The following is a 24,012-nucleotide window of genomic DNA, read 5'->3' as shown; positions in this document are numbered from 1 at the left end:
CACATTTATGGAAAACATGTAGAGATACACTGATTCAGCAAATTACATTTACTAAAGGACAATAGAATTATTCAGATATTAAAAACAGAAGGAAGAAATACACTTTACAGATTCATTACACTTTTTGAATGAACACAATATTTCCCCAGAACATATATTTTTAACACATATCACAGTCATTTGATGTTTTATATTAGTCCATTAATAATTACTGTTTGATTAATCGATTAATTACATTTTAAGGAAGTAAATATTTGTAGAAAAATATCCTTATTACAACAATTAAATTTTTCACAACACTGTTAGCCATGCAAAATGTAGAAACACAATCTACTCTGAATTATACACAATTGAATAGCAATTCATTTTTTTTATTAAAACATCTTGTGCATTTTCACTGTAAATTTTACTTTCCTAAAAGACAGAGGGATTCAGAACAAGTTTACAATATAACGCAGTATATTAAGCGGCAGAAGGGAGATCAAGTACACAAGTATTTAAGTGCTATATGCTGGATATAAAAATTTAATATTCACTGCTCACAACCATAGACACAGTAAAAATTCGTAATATCTAAATTCCAACTACTGCTTTAATGTTTTTTTTTCCTCGTTCAAAACTGCTTTTCATTTGGAACATTAATGAATCCCTGTAATACCCATTTATTTAGGTCGGAACAAAATGAATGGTTTGCATCACAATACTCTAATTACTGGTAAGTGCATGAATTTTTATTTTATAAAAAAAAAAAAAAAAAAAAAAAGGCTGAACCACTTTTATATATTAAGTCCACCAAGACACATGTACTTTACATCCAAATATTCATTAATGCCATATTTAGAGCCCTCTATGCCCAGACCTGATTGTTTAACCCCACCAAATGTGGCTTCAGCTGTAGAGACAAGAGCCTCATTCACACCAACCATCCCCACCTCCAGCTGCTCAGCCACTCGCCAGAGCTGACTCAGATCCTGAGTGTAAATGTAGCCTGAGGAGGGAAAAAGAAATAATTATATATATATAAATATGACCGGATGATCCGCTGTGGCGACCCCTAATGGGAGCAGCCGAAAGATCATTTTTTTAATATATATATATATATACAGTGAGGAAAATAAGTATTTGAACACCCTGCTAGTTTGCAAGTTCTCCCACTTAGAAATCATGGAGGGGTCTGAAATTGTCATCGTAGGTGCATGTCCACTGTGAGAGACATAATCTAAAAAAAAAAATCCAGAAATCACAATGTATGATTTTTAAACTATTTATTTGTATGATACAGCTGCAAATAAGTATTTGAACACCTGTCTATCAGCTAGAATTCTGACCCTCAAAGACCTGTTAGTCTGCCTTTAAAATGTCCACCTCCACTACATTTATTATCCTAAATTAGATGCACCTGTTTGAGGTCTTTAGCTGCATAAAGACACCTGTCCACCCCATAGAATCAGTAAGAATCCAACTACTAACATGGCCAAGACCAAAGAGCTGTCCAAAGACACTAGAGACAAAATTGTACACCTCCACAAGGCTGGAAAGGGCTACGGGGAAATTGCCAAGCAGCTTGGTGAAAAAAGGTCCACTGTTGGAGCAATCATTAGAAAATGGAAGAAGCTGAACATGACTGTCAATCTCCCTCGGACTGGGGCTCCATTTCACCTCGTGGGGTCTCAATGATCCTAAGGAAGGTGAGAAATCAGCTCAGAACTACACAGGAGGAGCTGGTCAATTACCTGAAAAGAGCTGGGACCACCGTTTCCAAGGTTACTGTTGGTAATACACTAAGACGTCATGGTTTGAAATCATGCATGGCACAGAAGGTTCCCCTGCTTAAACCAGCACATGTCCAGGCACGTCTTAAGTTTGCCATTAACCATTTGGATGATCCAGAAGAGTCATGGGAGAAAGTCATGTGGTCAGATGAGACCAAAATAGAACTTTTGGGTCATAATTCCACTAAATGTGTTTGGAGGAAGAAGAATGATGAGTACCATCCCAAGAACACCATCCCTACTGTGAAGCATGGGGGTGGTAGCATTGTGCTTTGGGGGTGTTTTTCTGCACATGGGACAGGGCGACTGCACTGTATTAAGGAGAGGATGACCGGGGCCATGTATTGCGAGATTTTGTGGAACAACCTCCTTCGCTCAGTTAGAGCATTGAAGATGGGTCGAGGCTGGGTCTTCCAACATGACAATGACCCGAAGCACATAGCCAGGATAACCAAGGAGTGGCTCTGTAAGAAGCATATCAAGGTTCTGGTGTGGCCTAACCAGTCTCCAGACCTAAACCCAATAGAGAATCTTTGGAGGGAGCTCAAACTCCGTGTTTCTCAGCAACGGGCCAGAAACCTGACTGATCTAGAGAAGATCCGTGTGGAGGAGTGGGCCAAAATCCCTCCTGCAGTGTGTGCAAACCTGGTGAAAAACTACAGAAAATGTTTGACCTCTGTAATTGCAAACAAAGGCTTCTGTACCAAATATTAACATTGACTTTCTCAGGTGTTCAAATACTTATTTGCAGCTGTATCGTACAAATAAATAGTTTAAAAATCCTACATTGTGATTTCTGTGATTTTTTTTTTTTAGATTATGTCTCTCACAGTGGACATGCACCTACGATGTCAATTTTAGACCCCTCCATGATTTCTAAGTGGGAGAACTTGCAAAATAACAGGGTGTTCAAATACTTATTTTCCTCACTGTATGTGTATGTATACACACACACACACACACACACACTACAGAGCAACCTTGATACTCGTGGGGGTAACGTTCTATGACCGCTCGTGAGTCTTCTTCTTCATTCGGCTGCTCCCATTGAGGGTCGCTACAGAGGATCATCCATCACTATACCACCCTGTCCTCTACATCTGCCTTTTTCACACCAACTACCTGCATGTCTTCCCTCACCACATCCATGAACCTCCTCCTTAGTTTTCCTCTTTTCCTCCTACCTGGTGGCTCCATCCTCAGCATTCTCCTACCAATATACCCCATGTCCCTCCTCTGCACATGTCCAAACCATCTCAATCTCGCCTCCCTCACCTTGTCTCCAAAACGCCCAACATGCGCTGTCCCTCTAATAAACTCATTTCTAATCCTGTCCATCATCATCACTCCCAACAAAAACCTTAACATCTTCAGCTCTGCTACCTCCAGCTCTGCCTCCTGTCTTTTACTTAGTGCCACTGTCTCTAACCCATACAACATCGCAGGTCTCACCACAGTCCTATAAACTTTCCCTTTCATTCTTGCAGATACCCTACTATCACAAATCACTCCTATCTCTCTTCTCCATTCCTCAGGCATCCTCTCACCTTCCAAAATCTTGTTAAACAATCTGGTTAAAAACTTCACTGCCATCTCTCCTAAACATATCCATGCTCCTACTGGTATGTCATCTGGTCCAACCGACTTTCCACTCTTCATCCTCTTAATCGCTGCTCTCACTTCCTCCTTACTAATCCTATCCACGTCCTGCTTCACCATCTCTACATCATCCAACCTTCTCTCTCTCATTTTCCTCATTCATCAGCTGTTCAAAATACTCCCTCCACCTTCTCAACACACTCTCCTCACTAGTCAACACATTTCCCTCTCCATCCTTTACTGCTCTAACTTGCAACACATCCTTCCCAGCTCGGTCCCTCTGGCTGTCCAATCGGTACAAATAGTTTTCTCCTTCCTTAGTGTCCAACCTCTCATACAGCTTCTCATATGCCTTTTCCTTGGCTTTTGCCACATCCCTCTTTACCTGCTGCATCTCCATGTACTCCTGCCTACTTTTCTCATCACCCTGTCGATCCCACTTCTGTTTTGTTAACTTCTTTCCTCTTATGCTCTCCTGCACTCTCATTCCACCACCACGTCTCTTTCTCTTCCTTTCTATTTCCAGATGTCACACCAAGTATTTTTCTAGCTGCCTCCCTCATCACTCCTGCAGTAGTTTCCCAATCATCCAGCACCTCTTCACCACCACCAAGCCCCTGTCTGACCTCTTCCCTGAACCTTACACTACACTCTTCCTCCTTCAGTTTCCACCATCTTATTCTTCTTTCAGTCCTCACTTTTCGCCTCTTCTTCTTCGCCTCCAAAACCATCCTACAGACCACCATCCGATGCTGTCTAGCTACACTGTCCCCTGCCAACACCGTACAGTCTCCAATCTCCTTCAGGTTGCTTTGTTTCATAGAACATAATCCACCTGTGTGCACCTTCCTCCACTCTTATAGGTCACCCTATGATCCTCCTTCTTCTTTTTAAAATACATGTTCACCACTGCCATTTCCATCCTTTTAGCAAAATCTACCACCATCTGCCCTTCCACATTTCTCTCCTTTAGGCCATACCTACCCATAACCTCATCACCTCTGTTCCCCTCACCTACATGCCCATTAAAGTCTGCCCCAATCACCAATCGTTCATTTCTAGGTACACCATCTATCACTTCATCTAATTCACTCCAGAATCTTTCCTTTTCCTCCATCTCACAGCCGACTTGTGGAGCATAAGCACTGATGACATTTATCATCATCCCTTTAACTTCCACCTTCACGATCATCACCCTATCAGAAACTCTCTTCACCTCCACTACACTCTTACTGTACTCTTTCTTCAGAATCACCCCTACACCATTTATTTTTCCATCCACACCATGATAGAACAGTTTAAACCCATCTCCAATGTTTCTGGCCTTACTCCCTTTCCACCTGGTCTCCTTAACACACAACACATCTACCTTTCTCCTCTCCATCATATCAGCTATCTCTCTCCCTTTACCAGTCATAGTACCAACATTTAAAGTACCAACCCGAACCTCAAGTCTCCTACACTGCTCCTTTCCCTGCCGTCTCTGTAGACGTCTTCCTCCTCTCCTTCTACTCCTTCGGCCAACAGTAGCCCAATTTTCACTGGTACCCTGTCGGCTAACGATACCTGTGGCGGTCGTTGTTAACCCGGGCCTCGACCGATCCGGTATGAAATTCTTAATCGTGACCCGCATATTTGATTTGGCACGTTTTACGCTGGATGCCCTTCCTAACGCAACTCCCCATTTATCCAGGCTTGGGACCGGCGCTAAGAGTGCACTGGCTTGTGCCTCCCTAATGGCTGGGTTAATTTAGTAATATGACATTATTGTTATATTATTATTGTTAGATATATTGTTCAGGAGTCGACCTGTATATATATTGTATGTGAATGATATTCAAGAGAGATAGTCAAGTAAAAGTCAAGATTGATTAAGATACAGACCTGCTAATCCAACAGGTGATGCATTAGAAATGGCAAGAGCCTCCTCTTCTTTGTTGAATCTAAAGAAGTACAGCATAAACATCAGGATTTGGACATACTTTAACAGCCATTGCTGAAATCACTGGGTCAAACGAATGTATAGCGCACAGTACCATGCAAATTCTTAGTTCCTGTATGTGAATAGTTAGTTCCTATAAGTTATAACTATACTAGATTACACATTTACTTCTAACTGCTGCAAAAGCACAACTCTAAAGAGCTCCTCCAAAAAGGCAACACAAGCTGCAACAAAAATGTAACATGATGCATAATGAACTCTCATGACAAACAACTTCACCATAATAAACAATGGAAAATTTTTATAAACCTGTTTTTTTTTTATAATTTGTACTGCAGTCAGTACAGCAATCATATATAGATAAAACATTACTTTATTCAATTAAATTGCAACAAGATGTTAACTCACTTAAGAACTGGTATCAGGGGACCAAAAGTCTCCTCTCGCATGCACAGCATGTCAGTTGTGATGTTAGACAGTAGTGTGGGCTGCATGAAAGAACCTTCAAGTCTCTTCCCACCTTTCAATACTACAGCTCCTTGTGAGACAGCATCTGTAATCTGATGCTCCACCTGAGAGAGAAAAAAAAGGTTTTATTAAAAAATTAAAAAACACTCGTCATTGGTTTCAGTTCCTGCTTTTAGCCATTAAGGCAATGTTGAGCTTTATTCAGGGAATGTTTTCAGATGCTTCTTTTCACAGGAACGGTGCATTTGTTCAACAACGCCAGGTTACACTCTAATTTAAGCAAATATAGAAACAATATAACTACACACATTACTAGCGTGCATTTTGGGACTCACAATGAGAAAAGTACCTTCTCAGCAGCATGGACATTTATGAGGGGTCCCTGTGTGGTTTTGGGATTAAAGCCGTGGCCTATTTGCAGCTCTGTGTCCATTGCCTTCCCCAGCTTCTCCATAAACTGATCATAAATCCCACTCTGCACCAGGAAGCGGTTGGAGCATATGCAAGTCTTAAAAAGCAGAACAGGAGTGAGATTCGCTTAAAATGTTTGAAAGCAGAAAAAAAAATTATTGAACAGTATTCAAATTAATACTTTTTCCATTAATGCCGTACTTGGCCAGAGTTTCGAAATTTGGAGGCCATTGCCCCGGCTACAGCTTTGTCCACATCTGCACTGTCAAAGACGATGAAAGGAGCATGTCCACCCAACTCCATTGACACCCTTTTGACAGTGTCTGCAGCATGTTTCAGCAGTATCTGCATTCAATTCAATACATACATGTTAACTGAAATGCAGGTATAATAATTAACAAAGATTAGTGGTTTGTGTCACATCATTTGTCAGTTGTGGGCACTGTCAAGCTTTTAGTTTAAATCAGAAATGTTTTAGCAATATATAGCTTCTAAAACGATATAATAGCTACATTGTTGCAGACCGAAGCAAGCGGAATGTTTTACCTACCAACAATCTCTATCTATTTCCAAACTTTATTTTTCTTTGTGTCTCTTTTGTGTAATGCCATTTGTTGAGGAATCATAAATATTACAGAAGATCAAACCACCAATTCTGCAGTGTTTTGCATGAACCATTGCAAGTAGGGACTAAAATTAAAAAGGTGGAAAACGGGCAATACTTGACCACACATTTCACAGCTCTGGTCCAAGAAATCAATAAAGCCAACCGTTTGTATTTACTGTGTAATACTACATTTGCATAAAACTATGAAAAGCTAAACTCAAATATCTCAACATTTTACTGTGTTGGCACTTGCCTCTGTTGCATGCATGTAGAAAATGCTGCCCAAGAGTGGCAGCTTGGAGTTGCTGAAGCTTAAACCCCTAACCTTACGATCAGTAACCCAGAGCCTTAACAACTACCACTTCCCTTATGTTTAAGTAGTTCATACTATAAAAATTTTAAATGCAATACACTCAGCTGTGCAAATGAGGATTGGTTCCCCTTTGAGTCTGCTTTCCCCTCAAGGCTTCTTCCTTACATTCGCTCAGAGTTTTTTTTTCTTTGTCACCACTAGCTTGCTCAAAATTACAGCGACTTATTTATGATGCTCTTTATATATTCAAAGCTTATTCATTTCTGTAAAGCTGTTTAAGATCAGTGTAAATTGTTTAAAGCAATATAGAAATAAAACTGAATTGAATTGAAATGAGTGTCAATACCTTGCCAGTGGCAGTGGAGCCAGTGAATGAGATTTTAGCTACCAGAGGGTCAGTGCAGAGGATTTCACCCACAGCAGGGGCCTTCTCTTTGGAGCAGGGCACCACGTTTAAGACTCCAGGAGGGATTCCGGCCTGCACTGCTAGCTGCAAAAGTACAGGCAATTGAATTTATGTTTCCAGCTTCACACAAAAACAGGTTTGAACAATAAAATATAAAAAGTACTTGAAAAGACAACAGTACTAACCTCAGCAAGAGCAAGAGCAGAAAGGGGTGTGTCTTCAGCAGGCTTCACCACTACAGTACAGCCGACTGCCATGGCTGCGCCAACCTTTCTGGTAATCATTGCACTGGGAAAGTTCCACTAGGAGAGAGGAGAAAAACATTTTAAATACAGAGTCGTAAATTGATATTGACAATAAGTCACACTTTCTTTTGGAAACAAGTTACTCACTGGGGTGATTATAGAGGCAACACCGACTGGCTGTTTCAGCAGCAGTATCTTACGGTCCTTGGCTGCTGATGCCACGATGTCCCCGTATACACGGCGGGCTTCCTCAGAGAACCACTCAATAAACGATGCAGAGTATGCAATCTCAGCTAGGGACTCCTTGATGGGCTTGCCCTAGAAGTGCATAACACAGCTTACGTTTAGTTTAGATTTAAAAAAAAATCTATTAGATTTTGGATTTGGAAAATCCTGATGTATTCTGGCCGACTTTATATTGATTTTCTTTTAACATGTACAACCAATGTCAAGCATTCTCCCAGGCAAAAGGACAAGGGTACTAAGTTTAAAGTGATAGAGATTTTACTAAATATTAATGCTTCTACAAAGTTGTGAAGCATCGGACTATGCTTTATGGAATTTACTTGGAAAATAAAGGTTTTAATGCAATTTATGGTCTTCTACAATACACAAGTATCAAAAAATGTATATAATAATTGACACTATAAATCCTTGCTAAATTGTGTACACTGTGTGGTCTTAAATGAACAGAAACCATGCTAAGACCTTATTGGAACTGCTATTTTATTAGAAGAGGCATAAAACAAAATAAAGGAAAATGTCATTTTTTCTAAAGAGCGTTTTATTATAAGCAAAAAGAATGAATGCTCATGTACTCTAAGTGTCACTCACACACTCTGCTGTTATAAGCTTGGCCAGATCCTCCTTGTGTTGAGTGATCAGCTCAAACCATTTCCGGAGAAGATGGCTCCTTTCCTGGAATATACATGAAAGAAAGCACCATATATAAATGCAAAAATATTACTTTAACTAGTCAAATTCAGTGATGTGAAAAAGTGTATGGAGTTCTTGTTTGGAGTCTTTCAGATTTATTTTTTTTGCATGTTTGTGACACTTTAATATTTCAGATCATGAAACTAATTTAAATATTAGTAAAAGATAAACACAAGTGAACACAACAAGCAGTTTTTAAATGAAGGTTTTTATTTTTGAGGGAAAACAAAATCCAAACTACATGGCCCCGTGTGAAAAAGTGTTTGCCCCCTAAACTGTTTGGGCCACCCTTAGCAGCAATAACTGCAATCAAGCGTTTACTATAACATGCAATAAGTCTGTTACAGCGCTGTGGAGGAATTTTGCTCCACTCATCTATGCAAAAGAACCCTTCGCTTCAGCTTGAGGTCACAAACAGATGGCCGGACATTCTCCTTTATGATTTTTTTGGTAAACAGCAAAATTCTTGGTTCTATTTATCACAGCAAATCTTCCAGGTCCTGAAGCAGCAATACAGCCCCAGACCATCACACTACCACCACCATATTTTACTGTAGGTATGATGTTCTTTTTCTGAAATGCGGTGTTACTTTTACACCAGACATAATGAGACACACACCTTCCAAAAAGTTCAACTTTTGTCTCGTCAGTCCACAGAGTATTTTCCCAAAAGAGGAATCAAGATGTTTTCTGGCTAAACTGAGACGAACCTTTAGATGTTCCTTTTGCTCAGCAGCGGTTTCCGTCTCATATTTGCCCAGTCTCTTTATTATAGTGGAGTCATGAACATTGACCTTAACTGAGGCCTGCAGTTTTTTGGATGTTGTTATGGGGTCTTTTGGATTAGTCGTCGCTGTGCTCTTGGTTTTACATATTTTACATGTTTTTCCTACAGACTAATAAGAATTAACATTAAATCATCTTAATGCATTATGTTGCCTTCTTGGAAAATTAACAAATGTTCGCCGCTTTATACATTTACGGCATTTGGCAGATGCCCTTATCCAGAGCGACTTACATTTATTCATACAACTAAGCAGCTATGGGGTGAAGGGCCTTGCTCATGGACCCAGATGTGGCAGCTTGGTGCGGGGATTAGCTGTCCTAAGTGTGAAAAGATGAATGTAGTCAAAACCAAAAATTATATAGTCACTGATGAAAAGGTATCAAACATGCAAAACGTGCAGGAAAACTAGATAATGTGCAGCTCCTGGATGGTTTCTCTTAAGAAGAATGGCCAGTTTAACTGTTTAGGACAAACAAGGGACTCATACAGCGATCACAAAACATAAGCATTTATGATCATGCAGGCAACAAGGCACAGTATTAAGAATCAAATGCATATGAAATTGCGTCTTGCAAACTATATGCAAACCTTGTTCAGGTCAGAACTACATAAAAGAAATAGATGCAATTTTATGATTATTGTTTTTTTATTAACATTTAATTTACAAGTCCTATATAAATATATGGGCACGACTGCATAGTTCTGCAGATGTATATACTGCAGGACAGTGTCTTGTGGACTGTTTATAGAATAACATCAGGGTTTTTGTTTACCTTTGCAGTCTGACTCTTCCATGAGGAAAATGCTTTGTAAGCGGCACTAACAGCTTCCTGGGCCTGCTGAGGTCCACAGTCTGAGACCTGAGCCAGCTCTTGTCCAGTGGCCGGATCCAGCACAGGGAAAGTGGACGAGGCCGAAACCCAGCGGCCATTGATGAATCCCCGGGTCCGCAGCAGCTCTGTGCAAATATCCAGACTGTACTGTCGGCTCAACATGGCAGGAAAGACCGGAAACATCTGCCGAACGAAACATCGACTATTTGCAAAAAAGAAACCGCCCATTGCACCAATCACATATATAACCTCGAGCAGTTGGCTGAGCTACAACGAACCACCTCCAACAATCAGCAACCAGCGATACCAGTTAGATTCCAAACACAGCGATACCAGTTTTGATTGCAAGTACACTGACGAGACACGTATGTCTAACGTCATGATGTCACACTTTACGCATGCGCCACTTTCCAACTATGCACCTTCGAGCGGTCGTTCCAGATCACGTGATCGGGATCACGCGTCTCAACCAATCCTCAGATATTGACTTCTGTTTGGTTGCAAAGTGCTCAGATGTTCAGTAAACCATTCAAATTGTGGATTTTTTTCTGCCCCATTATACCGATATCACTAAAACATTTTTCTTTAATTAATAAAAAAAAAAAAACGTGTTTTCCCAAGATCACAAATATTCCCCATGATGGACGAAGTAAACAAAGCATGCACTTGAGTTAGAGTAAAGATACAGTAGGTAGAAATATTCCCCTAGTAAAAGTACAAGTGCTCCCTTTAAACTTACACTTAAGTAAAAGCACAAAAGTATTTACCTTCAAATGTAAATAATTATCCAAGTACTATTTATTATGGCTATAATGTCATAATTTCTGCCACGAAATATCAACTCAGTTTATGTGAAAAGACTCTTAGCACACAAATCTATCAATAGAACGATATTAATGAGTCAAACACTGATTGATATAGAATAAAAAAAACATGGAAGCCTGTTACCGCCACATAATAATAAAAAAGGTAATTGCGACTTTTTTCTTAGAACTGTGAGATAAAGTCAGAATTGCGAGAAAAAAAGTACAAATTAGAACCATAGGACACCACGAGATGTGATTATTACAGAATGCAGGAGATACCTTTTTATTGTTTTATAGAGTCTATGAAGGCCATCTTCGCGATGACAAGGAATGGCCATATTAACTCTTTGGCATGATAATAAAAAGTATGTTATCATAGATATGTAAACCTATTATGTGCTTTCCGGAAAGTGTCGCAAATTATGCATACGTGCTGTAGATACGTAGAGTTTTTAGTAATCAGGGACTAACACAAGTCAAAATAGCTGTATGCTTATCAGTGCGAAACAATTTCCATGCAAGTGTCTGTTTCATGATAAGGTGACTCTGGAATCTGCAACAAAACTGTCATGAAAGCATTTTAACAATTTATAACCATTGTATTTTCTGTACATTCTGCTAATGTTTGAATTGTATGGTTTAAAAGGCCACACTTCATTTTACAAGCATGAGAAAACTTGGTTACAAACAGTGCTTGAATTGAGTCAAGTCTTATGGGGTTCCCAGTTGTTGTGTAATTCATATATTTTTTACTAAAATAATCCTAAATCTATTTTTTACTTGTCATGGGGTGGGTGGGGGGGCAATGCCTTATGGGTGTCCCAGACCCCCCCTGAATTTGAACACTGGTTACCAAACCCTTTCCCCCACTCCTGTCATGAATGATTTACATTACTTGTAGGTTTCCATTCTAACCAAGCAATGGTCACACAGAACTCTACCTGTTTAAAATTTTTTTCAATGACTATCAGGTGTGGCTCTTGTTGTGAAAGAGATTGGACACCCCTGACTTAAGCAGACTGATGGTCCAAAGTCATTCTGATTTTTAGCCAAGTTTTTTTTTTTTTTAAGACTTCTGCATGTGTGAGAAAACTGCATATTAATCTTTAATCCTACCATATTTCCTAACTTGGTACTTGGACATAATTATTCAGAAAATATTTGTCACTCAGATATAATACATTATGCCATACCATATAGTTTAACTAGGTTTTGCAGTTTAAGCTTTTTTGTTCCATATAAACTAATACACATTTAAATACATACTTAGTAACTTTTTCATTATTAGAGATTCCCACTGCTGATTGTAGATAATTTTCACCACTTATATTTTTATTATTAGCTTTTTAGCAATCTGTTGTTTGCAAGTTGCTTTCTCAACAAAAAATGTATGGACAATGCATTTCTTGTAGCCAGATCACATCACACTAAGAGTTACAAGTATAAACTTGTACAGAATGTATTTGCATACTGTAGGATCACAAATTTGCCTTTACTGGAACTAAGAGGCCAAAACAAGTTCCTGCAGAAAAACACCCTGTACTTCAATAAGTCTATAATCACATGTTCCTCAAAAATGCTGACATCCATGCTGCCTATTAAAGCCTTTGAACCCTCAAATTTTTCCCAAGTAATAGCACAAAGCCATTCCCTTTTTTTTTTTTTTACAAGCACATTGGTGTGATTTGTTTGTGTGTGTATTTGTGAAAGCTAAGGCTCGGTTGTTTGCTTAATTTGTGCATTATAAGTGCAGTTACGTACGAGCTGTAATTGCTGAATTTGTTCAGTCTCTCACCATATTAATATGAATTCAAAGCAACACACGTAATAGTTTTCAAATTTACAGGAGTACACAACTTTAAAAATAACAAATGAAAGAATGTTTAATGAAAAAAGAAACGATTCGCTCTACAAATGTGCACAGAAGCTGCACAATTATGACATTTAAAATCTGGATCAGGTTGTCCCAAAACAGATGAGAAGATTTGCAAATGATTGCATGCAATTTCAATTAACGTCACACAATGTACCAACTTCTTTTATTAAATGCACAATTACCAACTGTGTCAAGGCATGTTATCTATTAGTACCTTTGTTCCTTAAAGTGTAGTTTGTTCCACTGAAGATGTGCTTGTTATGGCTGCAAGGTGTTTTGTTACGGATACTACCATTACTAGTTTTGAAAACACAATACAGGATCAATAATCATATTCAAGTACAAGCTGCATCACTGTGTGTGAATGGGAGGAAAAGAATGAACTGGTTGAGAGAATCAGGAACCAATCACATTAAAGAACACTCACACCTTACTTTCAAAACTGATCTATAGACCCACCTTTGTAACAATAAGCGTCTTAAATAATTTTGCATGTCCTCTAAAGGGGTTTAAAATAAAAAAGGAAAATCAGGTTAATAAAAAAAAAAACTTTTTATTTCCGTGACTTAGTTGTGACATTTCTTTACATACACAGAGTAAAGAAGTGCATAACTTCAGAAAATCAATAATAAAAAAAAAAAATAAAAAAAAAAAAAAAAAGAAGTCATTTGGAATTATAATCATGGCAGCAAGTTGTGAAAGAATTTGATACTGAAAAAGTATTCTGTTAAATATAAAACCAGTTTATTAAAAAAAGAGAAGATTTTTACACACTAGCATGCCATCTCTAATGTGTATTCTTAGTGGAGCAGTTATTTGCCTGCTCATACCAGAAAGTCAGAAAAAAATTGTAAACATTATCTGCAGAAAATTCTTAATATTATCGATCTATATTCAAAACAAACCAAGAAAATAAGACATAAATCAAACAAACCTATGCATTGTTGCTCTCATATATATACAGTACAGACCAAAAGTTTGGACACACCTTGTGTGTCCAAACTTTTGGTCTGTACTGTATGTATTATATATACAGTACAGACCAAAATTTTATATATATTATATATACAGTACAGACCAAAAGTTTGGACACACCTGCTCATTCAAAAAGTTTTCTTTATTTTCATGACTATGAAAATTGTAGAGTCACACTGAAGGCATCAAAACTATGAATTAACACATGTGGAATTATATACATAACAAAAAAGTGAACTGAAAATATGTCATATTGTAGGTTCTTCAAAGTAGGCATCAAGAGAATGCCAAGAGTGTGCAAAGCAGTAATCTAAGCAAAAGGTGGCTACTTTGAAGAACCTATAATATGACATTTTCAGTTGTTTCACACTTTTTTGTTATGAATATAATTCCACATGTGTTAATTCATAGTTTTGATGCCTTCAGTGTGACTCTACAATTTTCATAGTCATGAAAATAAAGAAAAATCTTTGAATGAGAAGGTGTGTCCAAACTTTTGGTCTGTACTGTGTAAATTTTATATATATATATATATATATATATATATATATATATATATATATATATATATATATATATATATATATATATATATATAAAAAGGTGTATTAATGGACAAGTCCAGGAAGTCAAATTTCCACATACCTTTAACAAACAGCTAATGCTTAAATAATCATAAACTTTCCTCAAGCCATGTAAATATCAACCACATCTTTTCCAAATAAAAGACTAAAGTATAATCACCTTATTAAGAAAAGCTACAACGGTAGCCGTTTGGACTCACAAATCATTTAGGGAGTAATAAATATATATACCACATTGCCGGAAAGGTTCTTGTTGTTAAACGTGATTATTTCCACATGCGGTTTGCTTGATTTTAAATTAATGATCATGAGCTTCTAATAAGCTGTAAGTCCTATAATACATTTTAATTTGCACACCAAATATGCTGATCGGACAATTGTAGCCAGGGGAAATTCGATTTGTCTTCCTGCACCACTAATTTAATAATAAAAGTAATAAATATCAGAACTGAAACTAAACAATGAGAAACAGACCACATTTTCAGACAAAAAATAGGGGAAAACAGCACACCTGTACACTGATCAAACACACATTTAGCAATCAAACATTTTAAGATTAGATGCATCTCGACGAGGGAAAAATGTACATCAAAAATTAGGAAAACATTTGTGTGTGTGTGTGTGTGGGGGGGGTAATATGTAAAACATTATGTACTATATAAATGTAGATGTACTATACAAAATCATCCATGTTTTCTCAAATATAAAGCTATACAAAAAGAACGCACAAACGTTTGATAAATCTGCAAAAAAATATATAAAAAAAAAAATGAACAACTGTATTTATGAAAATAGGATGACTATACACTCTTCTGCAACTCTGCACACTGTTCTTCAAAAATAGATTAGCTTCCTCCTGTTAGGATATTAACTGAAGAAAAAGGGAAAAGTAAATACATTATAACATTAAAATATTTGTAAATAATGTAATGTATATTTAAATAATCTAATATAAAATATTAGAGAACATTTAACAGAAGATGAATCCTATATTATGATTATTATACAACGCCATTTTTATACACATAAAAACATAAGTAAAAGAAGATGGCCATGGTGTAAAAATTTAACTTTTATTTACTCACACTGGTCACTGTCTGCTTGATGAAATCTTTCCTGGCTGTCAGGTCAAAGTCAGGATAAAGGTCATAGACCTAAAAGAAAACATAATATTAAAAATAAATAAAAAAGGTCATTCTTCATCATTCTCAGAAGTCAATGATACCCTTCTATCACAAATCACTCCTGTCACTCTTCTCCACCCACTCCACCCTGCCTGCACTCTTTTCTTCACTTCTCTAAAACACTCACTATTACTTTGCACTGTTGACCCCAGGTACCTGAACTCCTCCACCTTCTCCACCTCTTCTCCCTGCAACTGCACCACTCCACTGCCCTCCCTCTCATTCACACTCATGTACTGTCTTACTCCTACTGACTTTCATTCCCCTTTTCTCCACCTCTCCAGGCTCTTCTCAACCTGCTCCCTACTCTCACCACAAATCACAATATCATCCACAAACATCATAGTCCATGGAGACTCCTGTCTGACCTCGTCCGTCAACCTGTCCATCACCACTGCAATCAGGAAAGGGCTCTGAGCCGATCCTTGATGCAGTCCAACCTCCACCTTAAACCAGTCTGACGCCTACTAAAATATAATACATGGTTTATATTATAATTATAGTATATTATATTATTCTTTTTTAATAATTAATAAGTTAATGTTTAAGTTTAACAACTTAATTGCGCATTTTTAGCTGTTCAAAATGTACCATAAATTAGTAGTTTTCAAGTTTTTAATACTCTAATCTACATTGGCATTGACAAATATAGATGTTTTATTCAAATGTATGTTTATAATTAGTGAAACCAGACTCAACATAGAGCATGAAGACAAAATAGAACTGTACATGTTTTAAAGTAATGAGGGTGTTTTAAATTATGTAAATCATCAGGACACCTGAACATTTGCCATGTTTCTACATGGACGGATGTGTTCATCATAGCAGATTTCGATGCTTGATTTGAGACTTGGTAAATCAGTAAAACAAACAACTATACAAAATGAAAATAAAAAAATTTCGGTGGAGTTTATTTAATTTATTATTTTATTTTTTTCTGAATAAAGAAAATACATCGTGAATAAATGTGTGTTATTATGAAGGTTTTAATTTTGCCTCTTTTATATTTATTTATTTTTAAATAAAGTGGGTCAAACAAATGCACGCTGCATTAATCTCGTTAATTAAAATTAGTGCAGTTGAAATGAATTTGTGTCAACACGTTATTAATATGTTAATTTTGACAGCCCTAATTTATATAATTCTCATGGCTGTTGCAAGGTTGCGATGGAATAAAAAAAATCAATAAATAAAAAAATAAAAATAAAAAAATGCCAAGCACATCACACACAAAACACCTGCCAAAACGGACACCTAAGCTGAAAGAGAGGACCTGTGTGTGTTTACAAAGAAATGGGAAAGAATATTTGTAACTAAAGTTAGATTTTGGTTTTGAAAAATGTGTGGAGACTTTTGAGAGTCCTGTAGATGACCGAGCAGCAATTCATAAAGAATCAAACGACTCAGTAAGGAACCTGAAAAAGTATCTGGAAACTGCAACCTAATGTGTTGTTTGTTCTTTTTTTTTTTAATAGTCTTTCAAACATTTATGAATGAAACACATTTCTAGTACTGACCTTGATGTGACTAACAACCACTGAGTCTAGACTAGACATCAAGTCAACAAACTTAGTTGATACTGCACTGCATTCTAAATCTTAAGTCAAGTTCTTTTGTAGCCCCATTACTTCAATGTCAAATTTCACATTGCTATGACACTGAATGCCACTGGAAATGGTGTGAAATCTGTTTGAGAATATTGGCATTAAAAAACTTTCTGCAATGTCAGCTTCATTCTCATACAAATCCAAAACTAAAAAATTAGCACAAAAATAGTTAAGCCTTTAAATATTTCATATAAAAATACTGAATGTGTTTCAGGGTGGAGATTTAAAACATCACCTGTTGGCAAATCTGCTTCATCGTCACTACCTCCAGGTTTGCATCTTTCAGGAGGTCTTTGACAGCTGATTTCAACTGTTCATCGCTTGGTGGCCTTTTAATCATCTTGATTAGAGGTTCATCATCATCATCTGAGCTTTCAATCACCACTGAAACAAAAGGAAATAAAAGATTTAAAGTCAACCTTCTAATTCAGATTATCTCAAGCCTTTACATCTCATAGATCACAATTTAGGTTTTGAGATAAAATTATTATTATTATTTTTTTTTTAATTGCCCACAATTACATTGACTAGCAGTATGATTGTGATTTAGCCCATTGCTAGTCATACCCTAAAGAGAGGGATGCAACATGCTAATACTGCAGTCAAAGCAATCACAATATAAATTATTACTGCCATTATATGCTGTGAATGATTTATCAAAAAATAAGATTGGTTAATGCAATTTGTTGCACAGATATCACATATGATTTATTTATTTTTTTCCCCCCAGACAGTTAGTATGAATGCCCATGGCAAAAGAAGAATGCATTGAAATCATTCTCATGGCTGTTGCAAGGTTGTGATGAACAAAAAAAAAACATATCACACATATCATACACAAAACACCTGCCAAAACTTAAGCCAAAGCTGGAAGAGAGGACCTGCGTGTGTTTACAAAGAACTGGCTATAAATGATCGGAGAACATTTGGAACTAAAGTTAGATCTTGCTTGTAGATGAAATGTAGAGGTACACTGTATTTGTAATCTGTATGCGACAAAAAAAACGAGTAATTTTCCTCATTATAATGATAACACTGTGGAAAGCATGTAAGCATGTCCTGATATAAATGATTAGCAATTAAGATTGCCTTAAACTGCAATATTATCATGACCAGTAGTTCACTTCATATATTTTTATCTGTTGAGAATTTTATATGTGGTCATATTCATGTCAGGTTTTGCTTTTGAGTTGCTTTGTGAAAGAGTAGGGTCTGAGATTACTGACTTACTTAGATTTAGCTCCTCCCACACCATGAGGCACATTGGGTGGCAAGGTTTCTCCAGCTTATTGACATCTACAATTAACTTCATTTTAAATAGAACATCATTTAATCTAATAAAAAAACCTATATATGCTTTTTTGAAAATCACAAACTAATCAGTCCCTGTTTGTTATAATAACTTCCACTCTTCTGGGAAGGCTTCAAAGGCTGCGGAGACACTACTGTTCTTCCACTCCAATCTTGCAAAACAATGTCTTCATGGCCATTGTTTTCTCCACAGGGACACTAATGCTGAAACAAGTTTGGGGCTCTTCGTTCCAGTAAGGAAGTGAATGCCACTACATACAAAAATATCAGTTGTGTGTTCTCCCTTTGTGGCAACAGTTACAGGAAATAAAACAAGAGAGTTTGATGCTGAGGTGTACACAAACCTTTGTGCATACATTTGGGTGCTTTTAGGATCGTCTTAATTGGACTAAAGTAATGCAAAAATGTGAAATTCACATATTCTGTGTTTCTTAAAAATAAAATGTTTTAATTTCCAGAGTTTTGACTGCTACTGTAGACCGGAAAGGGTAAATGGTAATACCTCATAAAAGCAGAAGCCTGTTCTATCAGATTATGACTGCCAACATGTATGCTGGGAAAACTCTGACCAACTTACATTTGATCTTGCTTGCAGCATTTTTCTTCCTGCTGCTACTGCTGTCTGCTTTCTTTGTTTTAGGATCAGGCTTGGCCTTCACTTCCTTCTGAGTAGCTGGTTTCTTTTTAACCTTTGAATATATGAAATAAAGTCATCCATGAACAGACAGACTCAGTAAACGCGATTTATTTACGAATAAAAAAAATAATAATTTAATTAATAATAATAATAATATGATCTATGACAATGCGTGTCACTCCTTAAGCTGTGCATCCATATCTGATTCATTTGCACTTTAAATAAATTTACCGCATCTAACCTTTTTTGGAGGTGTCTCTTCAGCCGACTCATCATCATCATCATCATCATCATCATCATCATCATCATCATCAGACACAGTCTGGTCAGATTCACTGTCCTGTTTCGGTTCCTTCTTGCTGGTGGGTTTCTTTTTACTACTGGGTTTCTTTGACTTTGATTTCTGCATTAAGGCATATAAATCAACAAGATAAACAAAGATTCATTTTGATGATTAACTGGCAACAAAACAAAATTAAACACATGTACATCTCATTCATTAACAGTGCATCAGCCTTATGTTTATTCTGAAAGTATATGATTTGAAGTAGAAAGTATCAACCAACTTTCACAGAAAAGCTGTCAAACATAATTTGTGTTCCTGATGTGAGATTTTGTATGTGAATAGTTTAAGTAACCTTCTTGAGAATTATTTTACAGATTACAGTGGTCCCCCAGAATTCGTGGGGGTTACGTTCTATGACCCCCCACCAGTCGAATTTTGGATGCACCCCCGCAGCCCCCAAGATACCATAGTGAATTCATCTAGACATTGTCATTTTAATACAATAATGTGTTTTAAAAGAAATTATGAAATTTGTTAGTGAATACAGAGTTTAAAATGTTATTCCTAACGTTCCTGAACATTCGGTCCCGCTGCGGATTTCCGTGAATTTTAAGAACCCAAATTTTTCAAGTCACGAGTTCCGAACCGCAAATTATCGGGGGTGGACTGTAAAGTACTTCTACTGAAGTGACACTCTTTGTTTTGTTACTCAAGCTTCTTAAAAAACAAAACAAATAATAATAAAAACAGTATTCTGATTTTTAACTAATAAATGAAATATTATAAAAATTATGACAGAGAAATTATGAGTTTTACCCACCACTTCATCATTGTCATCTTCTGGACTTTCATCTGAGTCAATGTCCTCCTCTTCAGAATTACTTTTATCACCATGTTTTTGGCTGTCTGACTTCTCGCCATCCTCGTTTTTACTTTTATCATCATCTTCATCGCTACTGGAATCAGTAACTATTGCTTTAGACTTTAAACTTTCGAATTGCTGCTGCTGCTGCTTGCTCTTTGATGAAATTTTCTTCTCTTGTTTGGCATCTTTTGTTGTTTTCTTCTTTTTTTTCTTTTTCAAAATAACTGGCTAATCAGGAAAAAACAACTCTATTAAAGAAAAGCATCCTTAAAGACCATTTGAATGCTCATTATAACATACACACACACACACACACACACACACACACACACACACACACACACACACACACACACACACACACACACGATCTAAAACGAATTTCAACATGCTTGACTTACCTTGCCTGAATTCGTGGGTTTTATAATAAACTGCATGATCCGATCAACTAGAACACTCTGAGTTCCACTTATTTCAAGATCAAGAATTTGACAAATAGTCCTGAGCTGTATTTTAGGGAGCCTGCACAACAGACAAATAACAGCCTTTGGATCATGTTATAAACTTGTCCAAATAATATATCACAGTACAGATATACATGTGTTAATACAAAACAAAAACGTGATTCCCTACTTTTGTAGTTTCTCCTTCTTTTTGTTGTAAGAGTCACTGTCAATTTCAAATGAAAATCCGTTAAATAAGCGAAGGTTTTTCCTTAATGAAGAGACCTGTTAAAAATGTTTGAAACAGTGTTCACTATTACTTTTTTTTATAATTATATAATGGAATTAGTAAACGGTTAATGAGATTAACGCTTACTGCTCCTGGTCGATCATATAGAATCTTGTGGAGAGGTTTCAGCTGTGGGGCCTTGAGCTTTCCGATGGCGTGGTTGACACGAGCAATGTCTCCTAATTTGTATCCGTGGCCTATACTCTCAATTTTTAGCTTTTCTTTTGGTTTACCCATCTGCATATTAAGTCTCTGGACTGTCTTCTTCTCTCGTTTTCCTTCAATGATCTCCCCTGGATCTGAAAGTAAGAAAAGCAGAAAATGTTTCAAAAAGGCAAAGCAGGTAAACCATCAGATGGACAAACTGTGGAACAGGGCTATTCAACAGGGGACTAAAAGGTCAGATCTCGCACTCTGATCAAATCTGCTTACTAACATACAGCAAATATTAAACAAACATGCAAAAAAAAAAAGCTTTCAACAAGAGAACGAAGACCTTCTGCAGTGCTGTCAGCAGCCAAAAGAGAGATGAGCATTTGATGATAAAAATGACTTTTTTTTTTTTTTTGTCACCGCAGCTGAATTGCTACTCAAATAACTTATTTTATTTTGTAACAGAAATAAACACTGATTTAAAAATGTTGAATATTTTGTATAATTTAAGAATCCAAAAATCCTAAAAAATATGCGGGGGGGAAAAAAAATATTAGCGGTTCGCACAGAATACAGGCATTCAGTTAAGGATTATTGCTGTACTTTTGTATCGGTATGTTTAGCAAAAGATGCAAAAAATAAAAATCAATTAAAGCACTTAACTAATTGAAGCAACTTTTGATTCCATGAGATTTTTAAATAAAAAGACGTTTTATATGCTGATATATTTATATACTGATAACTCAAGAATAACAGCACAAAGAAAAATTGTAGTTAAATAGCCATGGTTCGATTTCTTTATTATTATAGACAAATGAATAATGCAGCATGACATACATATCCTGCTCTTGGGTTTGTGTGGTCCTGATTCATCTTGCTCCTCTTTATTAGATGTGTCATTGATGGCTTCTATTGGAGGAGCTGTCTCCATCTCAACCTCCATGGTGTCAGTCATCTCCAGAGAGTCCTAGGTGGTGAATTCAATACTGGATTATTAAGGCACACATCTGGAGCACATATTCATTACACAAACTCATAGATGCGGGAGATTATTACTTTAAACAACACGCTTTCCTATTAATGAATAAGGAGTGAGAAAGAAACTGACAACTGCATCAGTTCAGTGTATTTCAGCATCAATAACACAATCCACCGCAGAAAACGATTTATAATGGGTATAAGATTCTTAAGAAAACTTCTGCATACAACAAGAGGGGTGTAATATTAATAAGTATAAGAGCTTTGCTTCCTAACCAGGTGATACCGAGCACAAAATGACTCTACATCACTGTTGCTAGCTTTAGCCATCAGTCACCGAGTTCAAATAAATTTGGCGCGAGGAAGCGCGCAGCTTCTGCTACTCGGTCCATAACAAGAAAACAAAAACATTTAATCACGTTATTACAACAGGAACTAAAAACCACGAAACAGAGATACACTACATATAAACATTTACTGTTAGACTAGATTTATGTTGCTGCGTTCACGGATTTAAGATCTACAAGCATTTAGCATGGCTAACTAGCTAGGTGGCTAACTAACTAACTGTCCCGCCCACAATCCCAACCAAAACAAATGCTTATTTACCCAACAGCCTGGAAAATGGTCTCACCAAAAACTCCCACACTACTAAACTGTGAAGTGGTATTTAAATTGTATACAGTGTGCAGGTGAATGTGTGTTATTAAAGCGCTCACAGTTTAAAAGCGGACAGTCTGCAGGAGCCAAATCTCTCCAACTAAACCGAGAACCTCGGCAACATGGCGTTTGAAAAGAGTGGGCGTGTGATCACGTGACCCGGCTACCCTGGGACTGGTGACTAACACGGAGGCTGGATTCCAAACCTCCACGCTTACTACAAGTGTGCACTAGATAGTGAGCGAACAAGAAGTTTATACACTCTGTGGTTCTTACATTTAGGATTGGTCCATGTTAAAGAGTCAGAGGAAATGGGTGTAAATAACAATAAAAAAAATTAAGAAAGACAGAAATAATTTAATTAGTTATTTAAAAATAGATTAACATTAAAATTACTTCTTCTTCTTCTTCTTCTTCTTCTTCTTTCGGCTGCTCCCATTAGGGGTCGCCACAGCGGATCATCCGTCTCCATACCACCCTGTCCTCTACATCTGCCTCTTTTACACCAACTACCTGCATGTCTTCCCTCACCACATCCATGAACCTCCTCCTTGGCCTTCCTCTTTTCCTCCTACCTGGTGGCTCCATCTTCAGCATTTTTCTACCAATATAATTCATGTCCCTTCTCTGCACATGTCCAAACCATCTCAATCTCGCCTCCCTCACCTTGTCACCAAAACATCCTACATGTGCTGTCCCTCTAATAAACTCATTTCTAATCTTGTCCATCCTCGTCACTCCCAACGAAAACCTCAACATCTTCAGCTCTGCTACCTCCAGCTCCACCTCCTGTCTTTTACTCAATGCCACTGTCTCTAATCCATACAACATCGCAGGTCTCACCACAGTCCTATAAACTTTTCCTTTCATTCTTGCAGATACTCTTCTATCACAAATCACTCCTGTCACTCTTCTCCACCCACTCCACCCTGCCTGCACTCTTTTCTTTACTTCCATAACACACTCTCCATTACTTTGCACTGTTGACCCCAGGTACCTGAACTCCTCCACCTTCTTCACCTCTTCTCCCTGCAACCGC

General features: G+C 37.2%; 2 protein-coding genes across 4 annotated transcripts; both read right to left on the bottom strand.

Annotated features, from left to right (window-relative positions):
* Positions 1-755: 755 nt before the first annotated feature.
* aldh5a1 (aldehyde dehydrogenase 5 family, member A1 (succinate-semialdehyde dehydrogenase)) lies at positions 756-10,712 on the bottom strand. Its single transcript, XM_083547105.1, has 10 exons — positions 10,260-10,712; positions 8,598-8,681; positions 7,911-8,081; positions 7,704-7,820; positions 7,459-7,602; positions 6,394-6,537; positions 6,131-6,289; positions 5,722-5,885; positions 5,256-5,314; positions 756-988 (listed from the first exon to the last, which is right to left on the bottom strand). The coding sequence occupies exons 1-10, from the start codon at positions 10,545-10,547 to the stop codon at positions 777-779; spliced, it is 1,542 nt and encodes a 513-aa protein (XP_083403231.1). The 5' UTR covers positions 10,548-10,712; the 3' UTR covers positions 756-776.
* Positions 10,713-14,564: 3,852 nt separating this feature from the next.
* On the bottom strand, positions 14,565-23,139 carry dek (DEK proto-oncogene). Of its 3 annotated transcripts, none has more exons than XM_083547415.1 (11): positions 23,033-23,139; positions 22,173-22,302; positions 21,270-21,481; positions 21,084-21,178; positions 20,852-20,972; positions 20,406-20,678; positions 19,541-19,702; positions 19,240-19,351; positions 17,587-17,735; positions 15,646-15,714; positions 14,565-15,431 (listed from the first exon to the last, which is right to left on the bottom strand). In XM_083547415.1, the coding sequence occupies exons 2-11, from the start codon at positions 22,288-22,290 to the stop codon at positions 15,420-15,422; spliced, it is 1,323 nt and encodes a 440-aa protein (XP_083403541.1). In that variant the 5' UTR covers positions 22,291-22,302; positions 23,033-23,139; the 3' UTR covers positions 14,565-15,419. The 3 variants fall into 3 exon arrangements, with proteins under 3 accessions (XP_083403541.1, XP_083403540.1, XP_083403542.1); XM_083547414.1 differs by having other exon boundaries at positions 22,923-23,120; XM_083547416.1 differs by having other exon boundaries at positions 22,948-23,119.
* Positions 23,140-24,012: the final 873 nt, after the last annotated feature.

This window comes from Silurus aristotelis (genome assembly GCF_946808225.1).
Source record: "Silurus aristotelis genome assembly, chromosome: 1".
In the NCBI taxonomy this organism is placed as follows: Eukaryota; Metazoa; Chordata; class Actinopteri; order Siluriformes; family Siluridae; genus Silurus; species Silurus aristotelis.
The sequence above is the reverse complement of the archived record's forward strand: the minus strand, read 5'-3'. Positions and strand labels throughout refer to the sequence as shown.